This window comes from Syzygium oleosum, unplaced genomic scaffold (assembly GCF_021117445.2).
Source record: "Syzygium oleosum isolate NSW1041296 unplaced genomic scaffold, Sole_v2.1 Sole_v2.15, whole genome shotgun sequence".
NCBI lineage: Eukaryota > Viridiplantae > Streptophyta > Magnoliopsida > Myrtales > Myrtaceae > Syzygium > Syzygium oleosum.
In genome coordinates, this window is record NW_026607499.1 from 1,700,041 (window position 1) to 1,726,565 (window position 26,525).

At 39.7% G+C, this 26,525-nt stretch overlaps 2 protein-coding genes across 2 annotated transcripts; one reads left to right on the plus strand and one right to left on the minus strand.

Annotated features, from left to right (window-relative positions):
* The first annotated feature begins 7,954 nt into the window (after nucleotides 1-7,954).
* On the plus strand, nucleotides 7,955-9,530 carry LOC115678182 (AT-hook motif nuclear-localized protein 22-like). Its single transcript, XM_030601514.2, has one exon. The coding sequence runs from the start codon at nucleotides 8,407-8,409 to the stop codon at nucleotides 9,325-9,327; it is 921 nt and encodes a 306-aa protein (XP_030457374.1). The 5' UTR covers nucleotides 7,955-8,406; the 3' UTR covers nucleotides 9,328-9,530.
* A 3,357-nt stretch (nucleotides 9,531-12,887) lies between these two features.
* Nucleotides 12,888-25,282, minus strand: LOC115678023 (kinesin-like protein KIN-UB). The gene is made up of 19 exons (XM_030601297.2): nucleotides 24,768-25,282; nucleotides 24,110-24,210; nucleotides 23,861-23,983; nucleotides 21,206-21,391; nucleotides 20,847-21,068; nucleotides 20,522-20,675; nucleotides 19,668-19,817; nucleotides 19,218-19,306; nucleotides 18,734-18,937; nucleotides 18,363-18,485; nucleotides 17,706-17,831; nucleotides 17,466-17,597; nucleotides 17,130-17,265; nucleotides 16,945-17,037; nucleotides 15,959-16,084; nucleotides 15,692-15,817; nucleotides 13,912-14,055; nucleotides 13,501-13,629; nucleotides 12,888-13,428 (listed from the first exon to the last, which is right to left on the minus strand). Exons 1-19 carry the CDS (start codon nucleotides 24,961-24,963, stop codon nucleotides 13,268-13,270), a joined length of 2,721 nt encoding a protein of 906 aa, XP_030457157.1. The 5' UTR covers nucleotides 24,964-25,282; the 3' UTR covers nucleotides 12,888-13,267.
* Nucleotides 25,283-26,525: the final 1,243 nt, after the last annotated feature.

The following is a 26,525-nucleotide window of genomic DNA, read 5'->3' on the forward strand; positions in this document are numbered from 1 at the left end:
CAGCACACAGCGACGCCCATGCACGCACAACACGCACAGAGAGAGAGACAGAGAGAGAGAGAGAGAGAGATTCATTGCATCTGTTACTGCAGAAGAAAGGGTGCAAAAACTTAGGTGCAATTAAATGGGGCATTATTCGGGCAAACATAAATGGACTTTGATCGCGGAAAATATTTTTATCTTCACATTCCCAATCCAAACACGTGGCATATATATGTCAATCCGATTTTTAGTTATAGTAATTCACTTTACAGATAGTTTGAATCTTTTTTTTTCTTTTTAGAAGATTTATATAACAATATATTTTTCACTCATATATCGAAATTTTAAAAAAATCATTAGATAAATCGGTCCTTGACAAATTTAGATACTTTTATGGTGGAATTGGAAACGTTCTTTTGTGGAACCAATTTGATATGGATTTTATAGGGTTTAGTCACCATATTTTCAGGAAAGCAAAATGATTCTAATTTAATGTAGGTATATAGAGAAAAAGAAATCCCAACTTATGTACGGAATGCAATCAAGCCTTAAACCTTTTCAATATGAATTGTAACCAAAGTTCTAAGCTATTTCCCAAAAGTCCATCTCTTCCACGGTTGTTCCATTTTGCCTTCTCCTGCCAATCTTGACTACCCGGATAAACATACACAGCGATCAACACTTTCTTTGGGGGAAAAGTACCAAAAAAGTCCAAAACATATTACATTGATACCAATTTAGTAATAAACCTTTTTATATTGGTACCAATTCAGTTCATCTGGTTAATTTAGGCCGAAAATTGCTGATGTGGACCTTGGCAGTCCTACGCGGCCTGATAGGTGCTGACGTGGACTTTTTTAAATATTTTTAATAATTTTTTTGAATTTATTTTCTTTTTTTCTTTCCCTTCTCTTTTCGCTGGTGGCTGACACAAGCCATGGTCAGTGAGGGCTAGCCTCGTTTAAGGGAGAATTAGCCTTGCCGTCACTAGCGAGGGTCGTGCCGGCAAGGGAAACCCTTGCTCGAGCGAGGCTAGCCCTCGCCGGCCATCGGCAGAAGGAAGGGAAAGAAAAAAAGAAAAAAATTATTAAATATGTCAACATCAGTGCCGGTTATGCCACGTAAGACCATCGGCATTCATGTCAGCGATTTTTGGCCTAAATTGGTCAAATTAAAGGATTTAGGACTGAATTTGTACCAATACAATATATTAAAGACTTTTTTAGATTTTTTCCCCTTTGTTTGGCTAATCGGGTCGGGAGGGAAAATGGGAGAAAGGAAAAGAAAGGAAGTGAAAGGAAAGAACCAAGAGGAATTTGTTAATCTCCCTTTCATTTGGATATGCACGATAAGAGTGCTGATGGAGATTGTATAAGGAAATGATTAAATAACAGACCCAAGAACCATTTGTCCTTTTTGGGCCGTCACCTTTTGCTAAAGGTAGCTTTTGAACTGGGAAAGGAGACATGAGTTAAGTCTATTTCCTTCATTTTTCTCTCCATGGTTTGGAGAGGGATTTTTTGTGCTCCGATGAGCCACGTTTCCCTTGTCTCTGCGGCGATTCGGTTTGCTTTCGAGTGAATATTTAGTCTTTGGCCTCCCTCTTGTCTTGGCCTTTTGAGTAAGGAATAGGCGAGTGAATCAGTACCGTCAAATTTGATGGAATCCACCAAACTTATATGCTTTCTAGTAAAATTTTAATTACATGCCGTGCCAAAAAAAAAAAAAAGAGGAAGTTCCCACCAATTCCTCCCATAAGCGATCGAATCACGTAAATCTCTATCCCTGACCATTTTCTTTCCTTTTCGAATTTTCACGTCAGTTATCTCTATTTCCTTCATTTTTCTCTCCATCTTTCCCTTGTCTCTTTGGCGATTTGGTGTGCTTTTGGGTGAATCATTAGCCTTTGGCCTCCCTCTTGTCTTGGCCTTTTGAGTAAGTAATAGGTGAGTCTAGTAAAATGAATCGGTACCGCCAAATTTGATGGAATTCTATGCTTTTTAGTAAAATCTTAACTCCATGCAGCGTCAATAAAAAAAAAGGGAAATTTCACCCAATTCCTCTCATGAACAAAGATTAAATTTATCGAATCAAGTAAATCTCTATCCTTTGATCATTTTCTTTCCTTTTCGAATTTTCACATGCGTAGCTAATAGAAAGAAAGAGAAAACAAATAGGATCCTTGGGAGATAGATGCCCTAAGGACCTTGCATATCACTCCATGGAAGCTCTTGCCTTGCAGGCCAAAACTATTGTAGGTTGAGAAACTGAACATCAAGCAACCACAACACTTTGGGCATCCAACCATTAGAAAATAAAGCAGCCAAAAAAGAAAAGCTTTGACCTAACTAATGCCGCTCGTGATTGGCCCGAATTAAAAAATATACATACTTAAGTTCTGTTTGTTTCGCAAGAAAAGAGTGATTTGAAAAATATTTTCCTAAAAATGATCATTCGTATCTTTTGAAATAATTACTTAATGGAAAATGTTTTCAATATCGACAACAATTTATGTCTAAACATTTTCATGAACGATGAAAATATTTTTTATTTATTCATTTTTGTAAACGATATAAGCGGATTGTTCTTAAGAAAATATTTTCCAAATCATTCATTTTTGACGAAACAAACGGAACTAAGATCCTTGTGGTCGGTATAAAGAAATAAGAATTTTTACATGGTCTATGTATGGGTTGTGTAATCTTTTGATTAAACAAATCTATTTTTATCATTGGTGGCTCTACGTAATCCGTATCATTGGTGGCAACCCAGATTATGTGACTGGATCACGTTTATAATTATCCGTCGATTAGATTCAAACGGACGATTCATAATTAAGTTGGATAATTTTCTTCATTTGCAAGGGGAAAAAATCTCTTTGTGGGGTCCATTTGTTTCACGGAAAATTCGTGATTCGGAAAGTATTTTTCAAAAAAAATGGTTATATCTCTTCAAAAAATTAGTCAATCAAAAATATTTTCACTATCAATAACAATTTATGCCTATACGGTTTCATAAATGATAAAAACATTTTTCGTTCATTAACTTTTATAAGCTACACCAGCTATTATTTTTTGGAAAATATTTTCCATATCATTCGTCTTCTGAGCAAACAAACAGAGCCGTAATGGTTTTAATTGTCTCTATACTTTCAAATTTTTTGGTTAACTTGTATGCATATCCGACAGGGACAAACGAAGTTTCATGTTTGTGTCCGTTGCAATGGGAGGGTAATATTAAAGTCATAGGATTCTCTAAAACAAATTTGCATTAGGAAAATCATCAAGTTGCTCTTTAATCGCTTTCGCTAAGTATCGGTTTGTTTTTAATCTTGCGTTAGGAAGTCAACGCAGCATTTTGGGTCTGGCCTCTATGATCAGTGCTCTGCTCAACATATCTGCAGTTCGCTGGCTTTATGGTTACCTAATCAGGAACTTTGGCTGCTTCAACGAGAATAATAATTCAGTGGCCAGCCATGGAAGAAAAGAGAGGAAAGGGAAAATAAGAGTATTGGCTTTGTTTGATATAAAGTGGGTTTTTTTAAAAGGGATTAGTGCGTTGGAAAACCTAAAACTTGTCAGGAAAGTGTAATTGAGTTCTACAATTTTGAAAGGTGGAATTAAGTCCTAAAATTTATCACGAAGGTACAATCGAGTCATAAAAATTCCAAAAGTGCAATTAACAGAAGCACTTAATTAGACGAATTTGACAAGTTTTAAGACTTAATTGCATTTTTTTAAGTTTAAAAACTCAACTGTACTTTCGTGACAAGTTTAGGACTTGCAATGCATTTATCCCTCAATTTTATTTATTACTCTATTTTATGGAAAAAGCTCGTTTGATAAGTGAAAATACAAGGTCTATCTATGAAGTAGATTTTTTTTCTAATATTTCATGCAAATTATAAGGAATAAGATTTTCGCTCAGTTATCTTAAACCCTCTTGTTTTCATTTGGAGAATGAGATCAGATTCATTTTTGCTGGGCATCTAGATTGATCAACGAAACACATTTTCTTCGATCGGTCCACTTTTCTCTAATTAGTACGACCCCAATGAAAGACCACTCAGTAAGAAATTATTATATGCTTCAAAATTGGCACGCCCAACATCGTTGGATGCACAATCTGCCCACTTTATTTATACCACGAGACTACTGATCTCTCGAACTTATCGTTCATTTTCAAAGAAGTTAAGAAAATTCATAACGCTTGTCACTTGATGATTAAATTCAGCGAACAACATTCTTACAACATTGACTCGACCCTCTCAGAAAGCCCTCATAATTGACTAATGCAGTGCCTTTGCTCGGGTCATGTTGGAAAATTGTGGTGAAGCAACCAAGCACAACTTTCTTGAACCGAAACCCAATCTAGTCAAGAAAATAGAGTCAATCTCAGACCCTAATACCTCGATATAGATGGACTTATCTATCAAAAATGCAGTTTATACTTGTTTTCTAGGCCCTAATACACTTTGATATAGTCGAGCTACTTTGAGATGAAGCCAAGCTCTATAGGAGTAGAATCCATTTTTTTTAAAAAGAAAAGCTCGACAAGAACTCCTATTGCTCGCACCTTACAGGCTCAGCAGGATTGTGATGCAGAAATCCTGGGATATTATGTCACTCAAAAGTTGTCCGATCCTTAAACCCCACCAGATTATCGAGCAATTTCAGACAGATTTGTTAAGATGAGGTTAAGAAAGAAGGGGCTATTAATATAAAATAATAATTATAATAATAATAATAAAATAGCTAGAAAGAAACAAGGCCTATCCTAAGCAAAATCAGGGGACACCTATTCATTTTCATCGCCACGATCAACGTCAACACCCAGGCCTGCACATTATGTTAGAGAGAGAAAAGGAGGGATACGAGAATTCTTGTATGGATTTCATTAACGACTACTCTAGAAGTAATTATGAATCAGCTTACTTGAAAAAGAAATGATTGTAATTTCACAGAGAGTTCCCATTTTATACATAATCATTTTTTTGAAAAAAAGGTGGTTCAAATTACTTATACTTAACAAGTGCGTCGAAAAAAATCTTAGTCGCGATTCTTCTTCTGTCACCGTTAGGTGCGATTGGCTCGATTGTCTTCTCTTATATCTTCAACTATATGACAAAGTCGAACCGTGAAGGGTACGAACTTTTGCTCCCCGTGTGCTCTTAGGTGCTGCTGCTTCATGTGAAAAGAGCTTCGAATTGGCGCCGTATGGGTAGGGTTGCATGGGTAGGCCTCACAAATCTTAAAATTTGAGGATCGTCAGCGGATCGAATAGTTAGGACTTCAAGCGCAACATTTCGCAGAACCCCATGGACTTGGATATCGCCGATGCCGACTTTATCTTCTTGTTAAAAAGTTATTTGCATGATTTATAAATGATGCCGATCAATACCATCTCGTGATAAAGTAAAATAAAATGGACAAAAAAAAAAGGAACTTTTTTGGTGTCTAGAGGTTGGAGCCTTGGAGGTGTGTTTTGAGTTTCCTAGAATCAAGAGTCGCCCTCAAGACACGCTCTGACTCTTCTGATCCACATTGTCTCTGAGCTATGCTTAGGCCCCACGCTCCTCCTCTCTCCATTTCCCCATGTCTCTCTCTCTCTCCTCTCTCTTCCTGCAGCCACAACTTCTGTTCAAAGATAGCACGCTTCGGTTCGTCTCCAACCTCCTCGAGCTACACAGATCAGACGGTGTCCATATGAAACATAAGAGAGGGACACTCATGTCCTAATGTGTATACACAGCAAACTTATGCATTGGATCAACAAATTTGCCCGTCTTTCTCTCAACACGGTCCTCGAACTCAAGGAAGCTATGTGGTTAAATCCTTGAACTTATAGAATTGTCCCAATCGAGTCTTCCAGGATCACTATATCGAACGGATCAAAGTCGATGTACTCGGTGACGCCGTTCAAAAATATGATCAGGAAAAGAAATTGTCGCTACAATAAAAATCCGATTTGCGCGACCAAACTGTATAAACGATGATCTAAAGATGTACTGAACAAATTTCACTAACTTTTCAACATCAAATAATGATATATGGAAAAAGGGTGTACTATATGGAAAACTATAAATATATTGATGAGTTCCTTTGAGGGACTAGGGCGGACACAGTTGTTTTAATTTCCACACAATTAACTTTTGGGATTAGTGCTTTTAAATCAGGTTAATTCCATCAAGTCCATTTGATATAGTTTTGTATATATTGAGCTTTTAATGTGTTGCAACTCCACTATCAAGTGCAGTAACTTTCTGTGTATGATAACACATTTAAACTACAGCACCTCGAAATTGGATGACGTTGGTTCTTAGAAAATTGTAGTGAGTTGCTACTGCTTAGCAGGTGCTACCATTCTAAGGTACTTTTGACAAAACGAAGAGATTTAGACATGTTTTTCGACGATAAGCTCATATCGACCAATCTAATATCCGTTTGATACGTAATCGATCGAAGACTACGGGAAAACGGCGAAAATCAAGAAAAGTTTCCGGTTCTGCATCTAATGGTGCGTCTTGCTTCGACTCATACCAAACCAGCTCATATTCCTTTAGTCTCGCATTGGGATGAAACTCTCTTTACAAAAATCGTAAGAACCTTTCTATAATTGGAGCAATCGTGGAATAGTGATATCAAACAACATCTCAACATACTTAGTACCGCCGTTTAGCTTGCTCTCCATCATGTCAACTCATCACTCGCACCCTGTTGCCGTCCCCATATCACCCTGTGAAAGCCTGCCCCCTTAAAGGTGAGCGGTTCCAAATTTCGTACAAGTTCCACTTGGAACCCGAAACCTACTCATTGAAACAAGTTCCTCATTTTTTGGAATATGAAACCTACTATGTATATCTTGGAATCTGGAACCTATCCTGTCATAAGTTCCAGGATCGGTTCCAGATTTTACTCAATATCCACTTATATTATTAATTGAACGATTGCAGTAAATCATTGCATTTAAAGACCAACACTTGTTACTACAATCCACTTACCACAACTTATATTTGAACACACGAAAAATATGAAATATTAACAAAGTAAAAGTCTCGGTCATAAAATGAAAGTTCAAACTAGTGATTCCAGATTATACACTCATCATCAAACGCCATGTAATATCGCATGATCACGCCAAAACATAGACAAAAAAAATACAAAAACTTGTTCCGAGTTGTGGGTTTCATCTACTTAGAACCTGAAATTTACCAGTCAAAATAGGTTCTCCAATTTTTGAAACATGAAACTTACCCTGCATATTGTGGAACCTAAAACCGAACAGGTTCCCATCGATCCAATTCTTCGATTGCAGGTTCATCATGAAACTATGCTCACCCCTACCCCTCCGGCCCCTCCTAAAATTTATACCTTCATCTCGTCGGCATGTCATCGACTATTGGGCCATGCGGTCATCTCTCTCTATCGTGTTGGCTCGTCACTTGCTTACCGTTGCCCCCTGCGAGCTCCGCCACCATTCCCACCTTCTTTCCCCGCCATCATCACCTTGGCTGGGGTCGCAGATCAAGCGGCCGGTGCTTGCGTGAGAGAGAGAGAGATTGTGAGAGCAGCGAGACCTCTAGGTCATGATGTAATGACGAGATTTCAGTTCCTCAGATCTCTCTCATACGATATGGGTTTGGTACGTGATAAATTCCAAGATTAGAGCATCTCAATCCATCTCATTACAAATCGCCAGATCTTCCGTATTATGCACAGTGGTTAAACCGAATTTCCATGGCCTTTTCTCCCTTAACAAAGTCCGGGGTCAAGTCGAGTCGAGCAAGAGCAATAATTATGTGGGACCCACTTGCGAAATGGAGGGAGGGAGGGGGCGGGTCCCGCTCCACCGCCCATGCGCACTCTGATCTGTCCGAACCCTCCAAACCCGAAAAAGAAATTCATCAAACCTTCAATGGGCTTCTTCTTCAGAGAGAGAGAGAGAGAGAGAGAGAGAGAGAGATTGACCTAACCCTAACCCAACCCAAAGCTTACTCCTCCTTTCTCATCTTCTGCCCCTCTCTCTCTCTCTCTCTCTTCTCCTCTCCCTAAACCCAAACCCTTACCAGCAAGACAACCTCCTCCTCCCTCAGCTTTATGGAGGACACTTGAGGAACCTAAGCAGAACAAGCCCCATCACCACCACTCTCCAATCTCGCTCGAAAGGACACTTCAATTCAGCTCAAGATTTGGTGGGCGTAGCGCGATTCATCCTCAAGAAAGCAAGCTCTCTCTCTCTCTCTCTCTCTCTCTCTCTCGTGAAGCTCATCCCCACCAGCAGCTCTCGAGCAAGAATCGACGACACGAAAAGATACAAGGCAGTTCTTGGGGTTCCAAAGTTTTTGTGTGGAAAAGGGTAATAATTCACCAGGTGGTGTTTTGAGCACACACAAAAGAGATACCGCAAGCGAAGCCAGCAAAAGAAATGGATCCAGTAACAGCACATGGACGTCCTCTTCCGCTTCCTTTCCTCAGCCGAGACCTCCACAGCTTTGCTCCTCATCACCAATTCCAATCCCACCACCACCAGCAGAACTCCGAGGATGACAACCTCAGCAACAACAGCAGCTTCGGCCACGGCCAGAAACGGGATCGCGACGACTACTCCTCCACCTCTGCCGCCACCATTTCCCCCGCTGCCGATGGGAAAGAAGCTGTTGGAGGAGGAGGTAAAGAGGCCACGAGGAGGCCAAGGGGGCGGCCAGCAGGTTCGAAGAACAAGCCGAAGCCCCCCATCATCATAACCCGTGACAGCCCCAACGCCCTCCGCTCCCATGTCGTGGAGGTCGCCAGCGGCGCCGACATCATGGAGAGCATGTCGGCCTTCGCGAGGCGACAGCAGCGCGGGGTCTGCATCCTGAGCGGGAGTGGGACCGTCACCAACGTCGCCCTCCGGCAGCCGGCCTCCCCGGGAGCGGTCGTGACGCTGCATGGGCGGTTCGAGATCCTGTCGCTGTCGGGGTCGTTCCTGCCACCCCCGGCCCCGCCGGCGCTGTCGGGGCTGACTGTGTACCTGGCGGGCGGGCAGGGGCAGGTGGTAGGGGGACATGTGGTGGGTCCCCTCATGGCGTCGGGGCCGGTGGTGATAATGGCAGCTTCGTTTGGGAACGCCGCTTACGAGAGGCTCCCGCTCGAGGAGGAGGAGGCAGGGACGGCGATGCCGGTGCCGAGTGGCGGTCAGTTGGGATCGCCTGGAATGGTCGGACAGCAGCAGCAACAGCAGCAGCAGCTAATGCCTGCAGACGCGAATGGAGCGTTATTGCATGGTTTTGCACCGAATCTATTGAATTCATGCAATTTGCCCGGTGAGACATACTGGGGAGCTGCTCGCCCTCCTCCTTATTGAATTAACCCAAAGAATGAAATAGATTCACGCCATTTTTCTTTTAATGTGTTCTTCGGATCTACCTTCTATTTTCTTTTCCTTTCTTTTCATTTGACTTTCTTTCTAGCGACCTTTCCTTCTACTTTTTTCTTGTTACTTACTAATATGTGGGGGTCGTGATGTTAGTCATATGGTGTTTCACCTCTTATAATTGATTTGAAGAAGGATGTGTAAATTCAAAGAAGATTCTTTTCTGTTGGGTTTTGATTTTGATCAAAGTGGCTCTCTTTCATCCAGATAGCTCAAAAACGAAGAAATGGCAAAATGTAGCCATAAATCTCTCTCTCTCTCTCTCTCCAGTCATTTTATCTTTATGGTTGCAGTTCTGGTCATGTCACAACCCTGTTTGCCTTCACACTTTTCTGTAAAAAAGAAGGAAGATTTTGGACCCCAGAAAAGATAAATATAGAATCAAAAACTCAAAAAAGAGGAGGAACCCAAAGTTGGGGATAGATATAAGTACCAAATGTGGTGGGCACTCATGAGAGCGAACACATGACTGCACACACATAGTACCATCTTTTTCCTCATATCATCATTTGAACCAAACCATAAGCACCTCGGTGTCTCCTCTCTCTCTCTCTCTCTCTCTCTGAACCTGTCATGATGATGGTGTTTCTGTACATAGTCTTCATCATTGCTATTTATTGTTTCCTTTTCGAGGGCATGCATGTTTCTATTCAAAGCAAGCGAAACTCCTATTTTTAGTCGGTCTTGAATCTGGGATGAGCTATATGAAGGGTGAAGTTGGTCTTTCTCCTTTTCCACCCTCGTTTCTCGTTTCTTTTTCCCTTCCCTTTTCTGCAAATCTATGGAGAATAGGGGGGTGGTCTCAAACGGTGGCAGAAATGAATGGGTCACACGTGCGCTGGCTCTGTGAGAGAGAAAGACAGAGAGAGAGAAAACGGGTTTCCTTTCCGAGGCTGCATACGTTCGACTGTTGTTCCAATTAAAGAAGAGACAACGACCATGACACACACTGATCCGACCTCAAGCTTTTTCACTCACTAGTCACCCCCCCCCCTCTCTCTCTCTCTCTCTAAAGGACGATCAAGTCTGGTGTGGCATCATCGGTCAGAGGAGTGAAGTTCGGGAGTGAATCACTGCGAGAGAGGTGAGTTTCATCTTTATTGAAGGCAGCTTTTTGTCTTGTTGCTTCCTAAATGACATGTTGGGGGGTCGTTTCTTTTCATTCTTTGGTTGATATTGTGGGTTTAATTCTTAACTTCTCATGTTTTGCGGTCGATCTAATTGCTTTTGTTCTTTCTTCCCATCTCCTTATGGCTTCTTTGTTTCTAGGGTTTTTTTCTAATTTTGTTTCTCCTCTCTCAATCTTCTAAGTTACACGCATTACACGTGTCAGGTGACTGCTCTATACTGCTAATTATATAACGATAAGACCTCATTTAGTGAAAATCATTTAGCGTTGAGATCATCTCAATAGATCAACTCAACTGTCTGAAAAATCATGATTTGCCAGTGTGAAATTAATCTTAATAATCCATCTTTCTTTCATAATGACTCTACATGATTTTAGGATATAAAGTGAGCTAACTTATGACCAAAAAAAAAAGAAAATTTGATAGGTTTCATATAATGAGATTTCTCGCGTCTTATAAGAATTTCTTAAAGTTTTCAAAGAAGAACTCATCGAAATTGATTGTAAGCTGAATATGAAATCTCGAAAAGTAATGACATTATAAACGAGACAATTGAGATAAATACAAGTAGCTGCATTTGTTTAATTGTGGAATTAATCAAGTGATGAAGAAAATACCTCGAGTGCAGCAACATATTTGAAATACAAGTGTGAGCTAAGATTCGCACCATAAATTCAGGAAAAAGGATTCATTCATTGCATGGCCCGAAAGATTTTCATCTTGTCATTAAGCAAAATCCCTGGAAAAGGACAAGAAAAATTAAAACAGGTGTACCTAACTAAGTTGTCGAGTCTAAGAATGATTAAGTAATGAGACATAAGTATGTCAATGGTCCATATATGTCTCGTTTGCTGGTGAGCTCAGAAAAGTTTCATGACAATGGTCAGAGCTCGTAAGAGTTGTGTAGTGATTTGAGGATCTATCGATCTAAACTCGACTCTAAGTTTTCGAAATCGTGTCGAGTTCATGCAAAAAAAAAACATGCTTTTATGCAGCTCATCGATCTTAATGAGCAATGGAAAGTACATTTGAAGCATCCGCATCGTCATGTCGTCTTCATCATCAAATATGCTGCTTCAATTTGAAGACAGTTCTACAATCGAACTAACCAGCTGTATGTAGGCAACTCAAGTTTTGTCAATATAATATCGTGAAAGCGGGTTTAGTTTAAAATCAAATCATATGATATCTTAGCCTGCATTTGCTCTCCCCATGATTCGCTATTCAGTTGTTCTGAAATGTCCACATCTACATATACAACTTTGAGGATCAATTTTTATGGTTTAAATTTCCCATAATCATCATCTATAACAACTAAAATCACTCACCCTAACGTCCAATTCACTCCATTTTACTTTCTGATACATATTTTAGTAAGCCAAGAGGATTTTATGTGATTAGAAGAGACTTAATCTGGCTCAACGATAACGATACACCGAAGCACAAATCACCACAAAATTGTCAGAAAAGATGCTGAGAACATGATGCTAAGCCAATTAGCAAGAGCACTTTCTCTGAATAGGTGAGTTCAAGATTGGCAATGCATGTGTGAACTTAATCTGACTAAAATGGCTTAGTCCGGGATGTATCAGAGGAAGAGATTTGTAATGCACTCGCTGTTAATTGAACAATTCCAACAATAGAGGAAGCTGCTCTAGGGGCTTGACTAGGAAATGCTCGTCGCCGGCTGTGTCTTCACCTACAACATTGCCGACAAATAAAAGGAAAGAGTGCAAAGAGCATTCATGTCCGTACCAGATGCATCTTATCACGTGTACGACATTGTCTCGTCAAAGTCCGAACTATGTCCGTATCGACTTTGTCTGGTATGTACATTTTTACCCGATTCACGGTGATACTTCTTTCACACACGCCTTGCTGAATAACTTCACTATCCTCGTCAAGCGGGGAAGGAAAAAACACACACTCAAAAGGTTCATAATCAACCCTAACATTTGCGCTCATCAGCAAGCTTTGATCAATGAAAGACAATACGAAGATAAACATTGACTCAAGTATCCCTCGTACGTTCCCAAAGAAATTATTAAGAAGTAACAAACAAAGAAAACATAATTACAGGAAAAAGAATGTTTGAAAAAGACAGTCATTGCAGCTTTGATGGAACAATCACTAGCTTAACAAAAACAACGAAGCAAAAAAAGAAGCAATCGATAATAGATAGTGGAAAAATGATGAAACTGATACGCATGAGGTCAATGAAGCTATTCTTTGATGATAAGCCATGATCCTATTGACCCTGCTTAAAAAGAACCTTTAGATACTGAATGAACAGAGCGGGTCGTTCGCACAAACCCTCCAGTCCTTGTTTTGGGTTTTTCCATCAGAAGAAAAGATAGAACATTAAAGAATGCTGATATTCATTGCTCATGACAGATACAACAAATGTTTATATATACAGAGGATGACATGTCAAGTGGCTCCTTACACACATACACTGTCAAAAGAAATTGACTTCTCTTCAATCCCCGAGCCCGAAAAGAATACATGGCCTCTGACCTAACAACTTTATATATCTGCGACCTCGGCACTGCTAGACAACAAGATGGCAGAACCACTGCAACATGGTATCCGTCTTTCCAAAACCAAAACTGCTAGCACATTTAAAGTCGCCCTATTTCCCCTAATTTGAACAAGAACCATCTATATATCACCCGACAAGGTACATATACGTGTACATGATCTCCCTGACTGATCAATAAAGTAAAACGTTGTATCCCAGATTAGTATTCCACCCGCAGCCGCCTTAACTCTGCCCGGAAGGTCTGGCTTGAGTTCAAAGTCTTGTGGGCAAGATTCCTTATGTCTTCACGCGAACAGTCACGTGAGATACGAACTAGTTCCCACAAGGCACCACCACTAACCATATCCTTCGCATTCACTTCTGCAGTTTGTTCTAATCATCAATTTAAATTCATATTTGCAACTTAACAGGAGGTAGAGATTATTTCCTTACCATGTTGTGCCAAGTGGCATAGGGCAAGCTCTATGTGGCGCCTAATTGGAGCTGCTTCGTCATTGGCATTGTGCACAATCCATGGAAGTGCACCATCTTCAATTAAAAATGATTTCCCAGTCCTTATCCCTGTGGTTGGCAGTGAAACACCGTCATCAGCTACTCTATGCAAAAGCTGTATAGGATCATATCTATTCTTTACAACAATAAGAAACTTAAACTATTTCACATTAACCATCATGCCCTACTGTTCTTCCCCTGGTGTAATCCAGGAGATACAATAGGCTGCTAAAAACAAGAACTTGATAAACAGCACCAAAACTTAGCAAATTGTTACTCATGTAGTTAGTCAAGTAGCATTGAGTGTCTATTAAAAGTCCTCAATATCATGCCCCAAGATCTGTGGTGTACCTTGAGTAGCCAAACGGGACTCGCATTTTGCGAAGTTGGCAATACCGCGAGCAACTTGAGATAATACATCAGGATGTCCACATCTGACAGTCCCCAGCAAAGCCCGTATACCACCTTCAGTCCTCAGCTTCTGCTGGAGTTTGTCTGGTCAAGGAATATATCGTTCTCAACAAGTCAACTAAATACGTAATCAGGAAAGATTGAAGAAACAGAATTGCAATACAAACACCTTCTAGTGCATTCTAGATAAACTGAACTGTATCGTGTACTGTACTGTAGAATATCCCAACAGACAACATAAGCGCCTTAAAGTCTGGTCATTGCTGCTAATAACAAAGCCCACCACCCCTTCCCCTTATTCCTCAATTTAAGGGGGATAAGACAAGAAAGATTATGAATCCAAGGGCCTCTACTCCCGATATTTAGCACTCAAATTTCCCTAGTTTCTTAACTTGGCCACAAGCCTGTTTCAACAGCCCTGGCAAGAAAAAATGGCCTAAATGTACAAATGATAGCCATCATGCCCGGTGATTAAGGTCCCATCATTTCTCTACGAATGACCAGCATTTACATGTGCTTATTTCCAATACCATGATTCACCAGGGGTGTAAATGGCTCGAGCTATTCATAGCTACTTATCAAGATTCCCTATACTCTCGAGCTTCCATTGTTATTGAAATTAACAGCTTGAGTGAAGTTCGAATTAAAATTTAAGCCAAGCTAAAGCATATTTGACTCAGTCAAAACATTAGCTTAATCGAGTAATTGCTTGCTTTTACATTTTTAGGGCTCTTCCAAGTTCCAACTATGGATATTTTATGTATGAGAGACATCGAAGTTTTCACATTAAAAGTGTTGAAAACTTAAATCATTCTCTGATTTAGACTCAAAGCCCAAAATGACCTAATTTCCTAACTGAGTACCGGTTGCCTTTGGATCATCACATCCAGTCAAGCTTGGGTTTAAGTATGAAGCACAATAAAGCTTGAGTCAACCAGTCAGCAGTGGGTGTTCAGGTTGAGTTCAAGCAGTTAGATCCCATGACTCACTTGATTGCACTTCTAGGCAATATCTGAGGGGGCTGGGACAATCACCAGGGATTTAGGGGTTGCTGTTTACAATCTGCTTCAACTGTGGAGGTTTTTCCCTGACTGAGGTAAATCTGCATAATTTTATTTTTCTTTTGAAATAATAAAACATCAAGGGTCTACTATTAATTACCTTTTGACTCGTAAAAGGAGGATGATAAAAATAGAAAAGTAAGTTCATACACCTAGCCAAAAAATTGCGTTCATACACAGATGGGCCGCTGTTCTTGCATCTTTATGGGTTAAGAATCAATGCGGCTAAACTTGACAGTGGCCACACTTCTCATGATGTCAAATGAAATTAACAATTATCAGTTAACTTTGGAAGGTAGGAGAATCAATAGCATCCAAGATGCAGAAACTAAACTCCCCATACCGATGCTGTCGTCATCAAATCTTTGACATGGTATATCAAAGATGAACTAGGATGACAGTGTTAGCTTGCATAAAATTATGCAAACCCACGTGACGTCAAGTTTAAATGATAAGTAGGAAGCCAGTACAGAACTTATGACAATTCTCCAGAGCAAATGTGCAGGAGCTAATAATGGGTTTTCAAATGATGGCCATAAAATAAAGGCTTCCCACATCAAGCACTGAACTTCATGTATCATCATCCTGGAGCTCCCATATTGAATACAAAGAGAGTGAGGATTCAAAGCAAAGGGATCAGGCTAGAGAGATAAATGTACCGTTGCCACACAAATTTGCAATAGCCCCAGCAACCATGCGCAGTGTTTGTGGATCCTCTGCATTAGCTGCTGTCATAGATAACAAACTGATTCCCCCTTGAACCATTATCAGTTCTTGATTGGCTTCTGCACAAAAGCCAAAGGAACCAAAAGGAAAATAAATGGAAGTCAAGCACAACCCTGAACAAATACTCACCCCACAGACTCAAACAGCAAAGATTTTGAGGAGTAGGAGGAGGAAGAAGAAGAAGAAGATTCAGCTGTTACCATTCATAGCAAGATTGGCTATAGCACCCGCTGCTACCCTGCGGACAGTTTCATCCTCATACCGTCTCAAGAGCATGAGCAATGAAGTAAGACCACCAGCTTTCACGATCCTTTCTTGATTTACTTCTGTAGAGTGCATACACAATGAAATGAAAGAAAATAACCATTAAATTTCCAACGGGACAATCCCACCCAAGAATCGGGGATAAAAAGATTGTCACAAGCACCAAACCATCGGGTTGTCACTTATGAAAAAGAGTCGGTTTTCTCTAATATTTCATTCACATTTCAACAAGAAGAAGACAGTCAGACATCAAAGCTGTAAAATTTTAGGTGGTTTTGTCCCTATTAATATTCACCGTTAGCCTCCTATTTAGACTATGCATTTACTGTCTTTATATGCCATCCCATTGCCAAAGTAGCCTATATCTCCTTTCCCAAGAAGCCATTTTAAACGACTCAAGTTCTTGATAAACAGTCGGTAATTGAATTTATGAGAATTTGACAGGAGTGCATACACTCTAAAGCATCTGAGAGGGCGACATTTGACATCTGTTCCAACTACTCAAAAAGGTGAAATTCCAATAAATTTCTTCTCCAACATAAGAGGGACAGTACTCAGAGAGGAAACAGAGCAACAGATTGTTGTCCTCGAAAAGACCTTAACAAGATTTTGGTAAGTGAAATTATGTAGGAGCAGCACATGCTCTTCGATTAAAATACCAAAAAAGACCACATCAATGGATAAATTTAACTAAGTAAAGATCAGTACCAGTCTGTTAAAGCAGCCGCAGCACTCACAGACAATGAACTGAAACTTGAACAACACAAAAGCAACACCAACCTAATGAAACAAACACCGCATATCCATCCCATCCATATTGATTGAGAAATTTAATTAAGAAGATACAAACATGCTCCCAGAGAAAGGGATGACATTCAATTCACATCTGATAAGAAGTTTCAAGAGAAAGATGGAAATCCACCTTCAGCAGCAAGGTTGGCCACCACCTTCACAGCGTGAATCCGTACATTGGCATCATCTGACTCCAGGAGAGACAATATTTTCTGCAACCCCACTGTAGATTTGGTTGTTGAGTTGATGAATTAGAAATGTGCAATTTTACTTTCATAGACTAATTGTTCAACCTTCTCAAAGTTTGTCCCTTACCTTGCTCAGATAGTGTGGCAGCTGATGCCTTCTGCCTATTTCCATTGCTTCTATAATGGGGATTCTGATCTTGAGATGTGAGAGAATTTAAACCATTAAAAGAATCTCTATATGCACCTCTGTCATGATATCTTGGCTGCAGAAGGAAAAACATGTGATCAAGGTTTCCACCGATGAACATTCATTTGTGAAAGTGATTTCGGAGTATTTTCTCATAATTTTCTACTTCTGTAGTAGCAGGGATCTTATATATATCCTCCAAGTTAAAACCTTTGAAATTGTAAATTTCATGAGATAAGAATAGCAAAGATATGCTTAGTTTTCACAAAAGAGTACCTGATCGGTCTCAAGAGTCATTTGCAGTAACTGACTCCGAAGCATTATAACTTCTTCCTCAAGTTTCTTTTTTTCACGAACCTCATCCTCTAGATCCTTGTGAAGCCTTAAAATTTCACCACCCCCATTTTCCTAGATATATCATATCCAAGTACAAAGCAATTATAAGTTACACAATGTCAAAAACTGACAGGTATTCAAATATCCAATCCCTGATCACAATTAACGAGTAGAAGATACCCTAGGTTGCAAACATTGAGCCAATCGACTCTTGAGATTGTTGACCTCTTCCTCAAGTGCCTTTCTTCGAGAAATTTCATCATTAAGTTGCCTTTTGATTTCAGAAGCTTCCTCAAAACCCAGGCCCTGCAAAAGAGAGTTTATCTAAAAATTGCATTTGCCACCATGACAATTATATGCACTCGCAAATGCCCAAGTACGAAACACAGTTTAGAATAAGTTTATTTTCACACGGCAATAACAAGAAAGGGTACATTAGAACTCATCTCTACTTGAAATTTGCTTTTAGGATGTAATTGATGTTGATAAATGAATTTTCATTAAAACAATTAACTTGTGCTGAATAGGAGACTAGTATAGATCTTAAAACAGAAGCAATGGATGGTAGATACTAGTGGAAATTTGGAGTTCAAATTGTTTCAGACAACAAAATCATTTGATATCACTGACTGAAAAATGTAACACCTCAAAATTTTAGAAATTGCAAATTCACTGTGTGACGCAGCAGTGAGTGTAATATGTACTCGGAGATACTGAAGTTTAAGCAGAGAAAACGAGCATGACCCGCAGTGGTCAGGAAGTGCTTGCTTAGATCCCTAGACATGGGTTTCCACTACTAACAATCCAGAGTGCCAATATGTGGGGCAGGAGAAGTACCTCTTCAATGTGTTTATCATCAAAGAAGCCATCTCGGTTATGTTTGCGCTGATTTGACACCATCTTCTCCTCCAGCTCCTTAATAGACTCCATGTATTCCATCTGGCATTTCAACTTCTCCTTCTACACGGGTTAATCATCAAATTAGAGAATAAGCCTAAACCAGTCTAGGAAACCCAAAGCAAAGACTCCTATTTGCAAGAACAGATCCATCTGTTGATAATTTTTGGTGAAATTTTGAAAAAGATTCAAAACTTTGAATTTCCATGGGGATACTATGGCAATAGAGCATTTTAATTGTTTTCTTATACACCAATAAAGAAAATATGACATACAGTCACAATGGCATATAGATAACATGTTGGACAAACCTCTAATGCATCTGCAAAGTTCCTCTCGACTTCAGAAATTCTGTTCTGAGCTTCTAAATTTATTCTTTCAACCTCGTCTTCAAAATCTTTCTGAAGTCGCTCATTTTCAGCAACAAGCTTGTCCACCTGAATCTCGAGCTTTCTTGAAAGACTTTTGTAATCAAACTCTTCCTTTATTTTCAACATGTTTTCCACCTTCATAGCCTATGACAGAATAAGAGAAAAAAACAAACAACAGTGAAAACTGAAATGCCCACCAGTCAACTAGTCAAGGTATAGATGTCCAAATTAAGTTACTTTAAAAGGAGCACAACAAAACAGTCGACAAGAAAAGTTCAGATAGAAACAAATCCAGTTTCACAAAGGGAGGTAATAATGACTAAGTGATTTTGATACCGAAGACAATGCATTAATAACCGCATTACAACTAGCTGAAAAGATCAGTTATTAATCAAGCCCAACTAAGTGTTACATGAGACCTCACCCTTTGGCCAAACAAAATGGTACTTGTAGTCTCTCCTCTATGGCGTGGAGATGGACCAATAGTCACGACAAGTGATGTCCTTGCTGTACCTGAAACCAACATAATGCATATCATCATTTTAATAACTTAACTCAGACAACAGAATGCATATGTATATGTCAGGACTTCCATCTCTTAGCTATTAAGTCACAGCAGTTTTTTTCTTTTTTTAGGAGAACCTCAGAAGGAGATTAAAACTGTTAGCAGAATACATATCAAGATGAGAATTTCCATCAGCCGGGATTTATAGATTCAATCACTTGGCCAAATTGTGCTTTAAGTGGATGAACATGAACACTTCATCAAGTACACTTTTCTATTCTGCCTAGTCTCTTCCTCTCCTTTAAGATCTGCTTGAAGTCCAGCATATGCTTATATTCATCCAGAACATAAAGCAGGAAAACAGCTTACCTCCAAAAGAGTCTCTGAGCAACCTCGTTAGCTTGGAATCACGAACTGGAACATGGGAACTATTCTCTGCGAGGGCATTAATGCACTTTCCTAATGCACTCAGTGATAGATTAATGGACTTGGCTTCCTCTAACATGTGACCCTCACTTCCTGCAATTCATTTTTATTAAAACCAAGTAAAAATTTTGAAATATCTATATAAACTATTCATCAAATGAGAGCAAATGCTACACACTGCAATGATGAATAGGCATGACTACACACAGACAAGACAACCAAAAAAGAAGCAATAGCAGCTTAGAGATTACTTGATCGCCATGATTCACCCATTGTACAGCAATAAAATTCAAGAGTGACCCTTCAACTGGTGTTGAGACGTCAAGAGAAAAAGATTTACTCTAGAAACTAATTTTATCAGACATAATACATCATCTAACACAGAAGAGGTGATTTACAACTACTTAAAGAGGAAACAAGCATTGCAATCACTACTTTCTTTTGGTTTCTTTTCTCTCATAAGCTCTTTTTTCCTTGATAGGCTTCATGAACTGAAATTAATCTCATTTGAAATTTTAAGTTTCAAGATGTCATCTGATAGTCAATCATTACGATCAAAGTGATCGTAGAGCTCTGCTACTGTGTCAAATTCAAGCGGCGGCACACACACACACACAATATATAAGTCGCTTAACTTCTTTTGCTTGATGTGTCATGATCTTGGGGAGTGACACAGGTGTTTTTTAGAGTAAAGATTCCCAGTAGCAGAGAGAGAGAGAGAGAGAGAGAGAGAGAGCAGTAATAACCTTTATGCAGATATTTAGCAATGAAAAGGCTAGATCAAAATGTGCACCCACCTGACTTGTGAATACGCTCTGAACCTGCCAAATCCACTATAACGAGCTTACTTTTCCGCACAAGTGGCTTGGAAGGTTTCATAAAGTGAGAAGAGTTTCCATTCTCAATTGAAGGAGCATCGTCTCCTCCTGTGACCGACCTCTTGACATGTACCTAGACCAATCAGACCGGACATCACTTAATCATAACAACTAGCTAAATGAAATAACTATTGATGCATCATCATGAAGATCGTTAGATAAAGTATCTTAGAAATTAATACAGGTGATAAATATGACATCGTGATTCAATCAGTGGAAGCAAGCACTAAGCTAAAATAATTACCATCAGGATAGCATGGCTACGCGAAGATTCAGTATTCAACTTCGTATTAGCAGCGATGCGATGAGCTTCTCCTATGCTTAGTAATTCGAGAAAACTCTGCTGGTCATTGATTTCTAAAAGGGTTGCCCCAGGTAGTGACACATCCCCAGTTTTTGGATCTTCCACAATGGGAATATTATCATTTGAAGGATCAAGAAGATCCTGTATGTACTCCATGTATAGCTAAACATGATTTGAAGACTGTTAGATAGGTTGCTCAAAATTATAATTTCACATAAAAGGATGAACAAAAAACACTTTCGAAAATATAGAAGGAGATCAAACAGATTGCACAATGACACAATCAAGATTATAGCAACCTGTAAATACGAGACAGAGATAGAATCAGAATCTGGAGAAACATTTGCAAGAATATCCTCCATTGAGCGGACCATAATTCCACGATCAGCGGTATCTTCCTCCCCTAATCGTCCCAGAGTAAAAGTCTTGCCTGTTCCAGTTTGACCATAAGCCATAACAGTCCCATTGTATCCATCTAAAACACTCTGCATAGTTGCAAACATTAGAAAATAAAGAGCAGGGAAAAAACAATCCATAATATTTTCTCTTTGATCAGTGTAAAACCAGTAAAAATAACCACATGCCAATGATTACGCAAAATAAACAGTGCAAATAGTCTGTTTAAACACAATATCAGAAGGACAGGTGGACAAACAAATCTCCCTCACAGAATCTACATCCAGTAAATCTTTTAGCAGCTTGTTTTGTTTATTTGGACATCACCACAACTAGTACCACAGATCAAAACACAACTAGTACCACAGATCAAAACATACTTTTGTAAGCACTATTGGCCACATATTTTGATATTTGACTTGTTAGTTTTGGAAATTACAATATTTAGTCATGAAATTTTAACTGTTGACAGTGTGATATGTATGCTTTTCAAAGATTCAGAGAGTATGTCATTCTCACACTTGGAAACATTTTTCACATTTTATTGACTCGAAAGCCAAACCCATCTCCTGTTTCTTTGTCCTGATCTGCTCTCACCCCCCTCCCTCCCTCCCTCCCTCCCTCTCTCTCTCTCTCTGGACAAGCCAAAGTGAAAAAAGAGGAGATCAAAATGGGTTGAGAAAAATTTCTTAATTAAAATAGACGGGGCATCAGAGCAGTTCTTTCCAAGTTTTGATATTGGAAGCTTCAGAAACCACATCTTCCAAAAATAACTAGAAACACAGTATTCATCCAATATTAAAGAGCCAAACTCACGAAAAAAAAAGATTTTATTTACCTCACCAATTTTGGCCTTAAAATTTCTTATGACCATGATTAGAGGAACTTTCAAAAGAAGTGACTTTATAATTATTTTGGGTAAAGGTTTAAAAATGTGAACAACAAGGTTGTTAAAATCGATTTTTTCAGTAAGATTGCTACTGTCTATAAAATCAACTTGCAAGAGACAATCCTGAGATTGTCAGATTTTACAACCATCAAGGAAAAGATTGAAATATGTTATCCCCATGGTTGTAAATCAAAAATGCATTAGATAATTACACAATAAGCATTAAAAACAGCACACAACTATCATTCACGAATATACAGAGTGGTTTTACCAAGCACGAGAAAGCAATATGAACTGAATACCAACTACTCGACAATTCCACAGTTCAAACTTTCAAATAAACAGTGGGTAAGCTTCAAAGAAAAACCGATTAGACTAACAATATAGATAACGTCAAAAGCACACAAACTAATGCAGCAATATTTAAATCTAGAATAAATAGTGATGAATATTTTTCTCAACATCTAGATTATGGTTGCAACGTATTCTACCATCTCTACCATCCTCCCCAACTCCATCATAGAGTCAAAATCATCTATACTATCCTATAAAAGAGAGGTCTTCTTTTTAGACTCCACTTTGATTTACAAGAAAACATGAATATTTTTACATCAAAGGAAAAAATTGTAATTGTGTTGGGACAAGAAACTACGAATTACAATTTCAAGCTAAAGCAGTACCTACAACCTACAAATTTTTTATGTAAAAGGAATGCAATGCGCCCTCTTCTAGTTGTTTACAAAATGTCGACTTCTCCAAGTCAGATTAAATGAGCATCATTCAGGTGCTAGGTCATTCAAGACCACATTTAAGACCTATCTATAACAAAAATGAAAACCAAAACTACTGATGCATTACCTAGCTATATTTTTCTTTCCAACAATAGATTGGACCAACTATTTTAGTTAAATGGGACATTGTAAAATAGAGATGATTTTACGATTTCATAAGATTTTGACAAGATTGAAATCGTTCAATCGTTTTGACATTGTAACATCATGATTACATCTAGATTTTACGACGATTATACCAACTTAAGATTTTCAGACGATTGAGATCGTTTAATGATTTTGGGAATGTAGAATTAAAAGATTTACTACAGATTTCAACAACCAAGGTGAGGAATACATGATTGGTTTATATTTCTTTTTTAAAATTTATTTGACCATTTCATACCTTTAAAATTTGAGTTGAAAATACAAACTAAACCGACCACTTCCCACCTCTTCCTGTCAACACATTTTGTGTAGCTGGTGCTCTTTTCTGAGACTTAAACAAAAGTGTTGCTTTGTACCTTAAATCTTCCATGCTGCCATGAATGTGTGTTCTAGCAGGTAGAAGTACAAATTCAAATCAAGTGACACCACAACTTTTTGTATTCTATGGGACAATGTCATCTTCTACCAATCAATTTCCTGACTTTTGACACCTGCCATCTTTATTGACTTTTGCAGCTTACAAGCTTCCACGTAGAAGTTGTCACACATATGGACTAAACCAAGAGCTAGGGAAAATTCAACAAGGCAATCCATGAACAGACAGTAGAAGCGACAATGCCAAAAACCCCCTTGAACAGGCAATTTAGTAGACTTAATATTACGGAAAATTTCTCAAATGGAGATTAAAAAACAATTTAAGGAAAACATATATCATGCCAAGCACCACATACCTCAACAACAGGCTTGGCAACTACTTCATAGACACGCTTCTGCGAAGCATATTCAGTAAGAACCTCATCAAATTCATAAGTGTCGGCATCCCAGTTGTTTTTCCTCAGCTTCAACCTTTTAAGCTGAATCGAAGCAAACGCATATCAGTTGCACTAAAACCAATGCCATAACCAAATCAGAAGAATTGCAAGATGAAAAATGAATTATGGGAACCAGAATGCTAAATTCAAGATTGAAAGTCGGATCACCTCCGGCTGCAACTCCACGCAATCAGCAAAGTCCGCATCTGCTGACATTTCTTCGGTATTTCGCGGCCTCAACCTTATAGCTACTCGAACTCTTCCTGGAACTGGCCATGACAATGATACAGAATTTCGATTCACATTCAAGAACTTTGTTGATCCAGAGTACTATTCATCTGGGCTGAACCCCCCAAATACGAATTGAAGTCCTTGTCAAAGAGAATAGCACAACAACAGGGTTCATCTCTACAAGGTACGGCACAACTGAAGAGACTAGGGTGCTAATATCCAACCATATCTCAAAACTTAGTTCAGGTAGGTACACCAATAAAAATGCAAAACTTACAACCAATAATCGATAGACTCGTGACTAACACTTCTACGATCCAAGCAGAACTTAATGCAAGTTAGCAAATTGACCGCATTACCTTTATCTTCGTCCAAGAAATTAAACTTATAGAAGCATACTCAGTGGCCGGGGGGGCGGGAGCAGAGCGGGACACTTTAGTAGCATCAAAAAAACTCTGCTCCACCACAGGGAGGATATAAACCAGACTCTCAACAACATCCAATTAAAAAGATTCCAATTCACTTCATCATGCACAAATCAAGCTAACAAAGAACGGAACATCGCCGCATGAACAACAAATCGAACGCAACTAACCTCCATCCTGACCCTTAAAAGAGCCTCCCCCGCCGCCAGCGAGCGACGCGGGGCTACTCCGGCGGACGGCGGATCCGGGAGACGAGGAGGTAGGGAGCCTGGATTTGAACGAGGACTGCCGCACGCTCGATCCCGAGGGGTGCGCCTTCAGAGCGCCTCGGGGAACGCCGCCGTTCCGGTGCGCGCTCGATGCCATCGCCTCGGGAGGAGGAACGCGCCAGTCGTCGGGGCGGGGGAGAAATCCTCCCGGGGGCGCTCACATTTGCGGGAGGGGAGCGGGGCCCGGGGAGAAGCTCCCGTTCCGCCGCCGGAGACGGCTAGTTCGGCGGCTGCCGGCCGCGGCGGGGGGAGGAGGAGGTTGGCCGGGGGGCGAAATGCGGCCGCGGGGGGCAATCGGACGGCGGGTGGGGAGGGGCGGCGGAGGAGCCCGATTGGAGCTCCGATTCAGCTGCTGCGTGTACAGCAGTCTGCACTGAGCGAGGGAACGGAGGAGAGAGAGAGAGATTTTTGGGGGTCGTGCGTGAGAGATTTCAAATAAAAGGAGAGAGAGAGTGAGAGAACGGGGGTGGGCCCGACCCGACCCGACCCGATGGCGGTGCCCGAAGGGCGAGTGGGTTTCGGGAGCTGGTTTCCGCATAGCGCGGTAGGGTGGCGAAAGGACGAAATTGCCCCCCCTGTCCGTGACCCCCTTTTGCCGAGCCGGACGCGCGCCGACCGGCTTCGAGCTTGGCGCAGTAAAAATAAAAATGGGAAAAATGATACAAACGGTCCATGAACTTTGACCCAGTATACAATATAATCCCTGAACTTTTAATTTGTTTAATGTGATCCTTGAAATTTAACCCAACGTGCAATGTGATCCCTGAACTTATAATTTATTCAATGTCGTTCCTGAAATTTTAGTACATGTTCATTTTAGTTCCTAAACTATATGAAAATATTCAATACAGTCCTTTCATTAATTCAAGTTATGTACCCAAATTTCAGGGACGATATTGAACAAATTAAAAGTTTAGGGACCGCATTAAATATTATACTAAAGTTCATGAACTATATTGAATAAATTTAAAATTCAGGGATTAGATTGCATATTAAGTCAAAGTCTGAGGATTATTTATGTCTTTATACAATAAAAAAAAAAGAGAGAGAGAGAAGAGAGTCTCTTCATTTTTATCGCGGTGAATTTGTTTTTCTGTTCAGACCCCAAAAAAAAAAAAAATTGTTGCGTCTACTCCCCGACATATATATATGTGGTCAATGCTTGTCCCGGTCGTTTTTCGTAATAAATGCATTTTCTTCTTCTTCCAAACTTTTTTAAATGGGCGCAATAAGGAAAAAGGTGTCTTTCCAATTTCCCATAAATCGCGAGGCACATCCGAAGAGGCCTTACAAAAGTACTCGATTTAGATGAAGGTCGCACATCGAACGCGTGCACTGGAGATTAGAATTTGCACTGTTTATCCGGGTTGCCATTTATCGAGGAGGGATCGTGATTTCTCCAGGAATCTTAATTAGATTTTTTTAAAAACTTTTTCGACAAAGCATGCCCGTTGAAATTCCCAAAAAAAGAAAGGAAGAAATTTGGCAACAAAGTAAGGTAAGAAACATCGAAAGGGCCACGGTGGAACCAAAAGTTTAAGACGCCAAAACGAACTCAATCGGACACAAATCATGCCACTCTTTTGATAGGATATTTCCTGCCATCTAAATCCAATTACATACAAATCTTATCTTTTTTGCATAAAAAAAAGAAGCTCG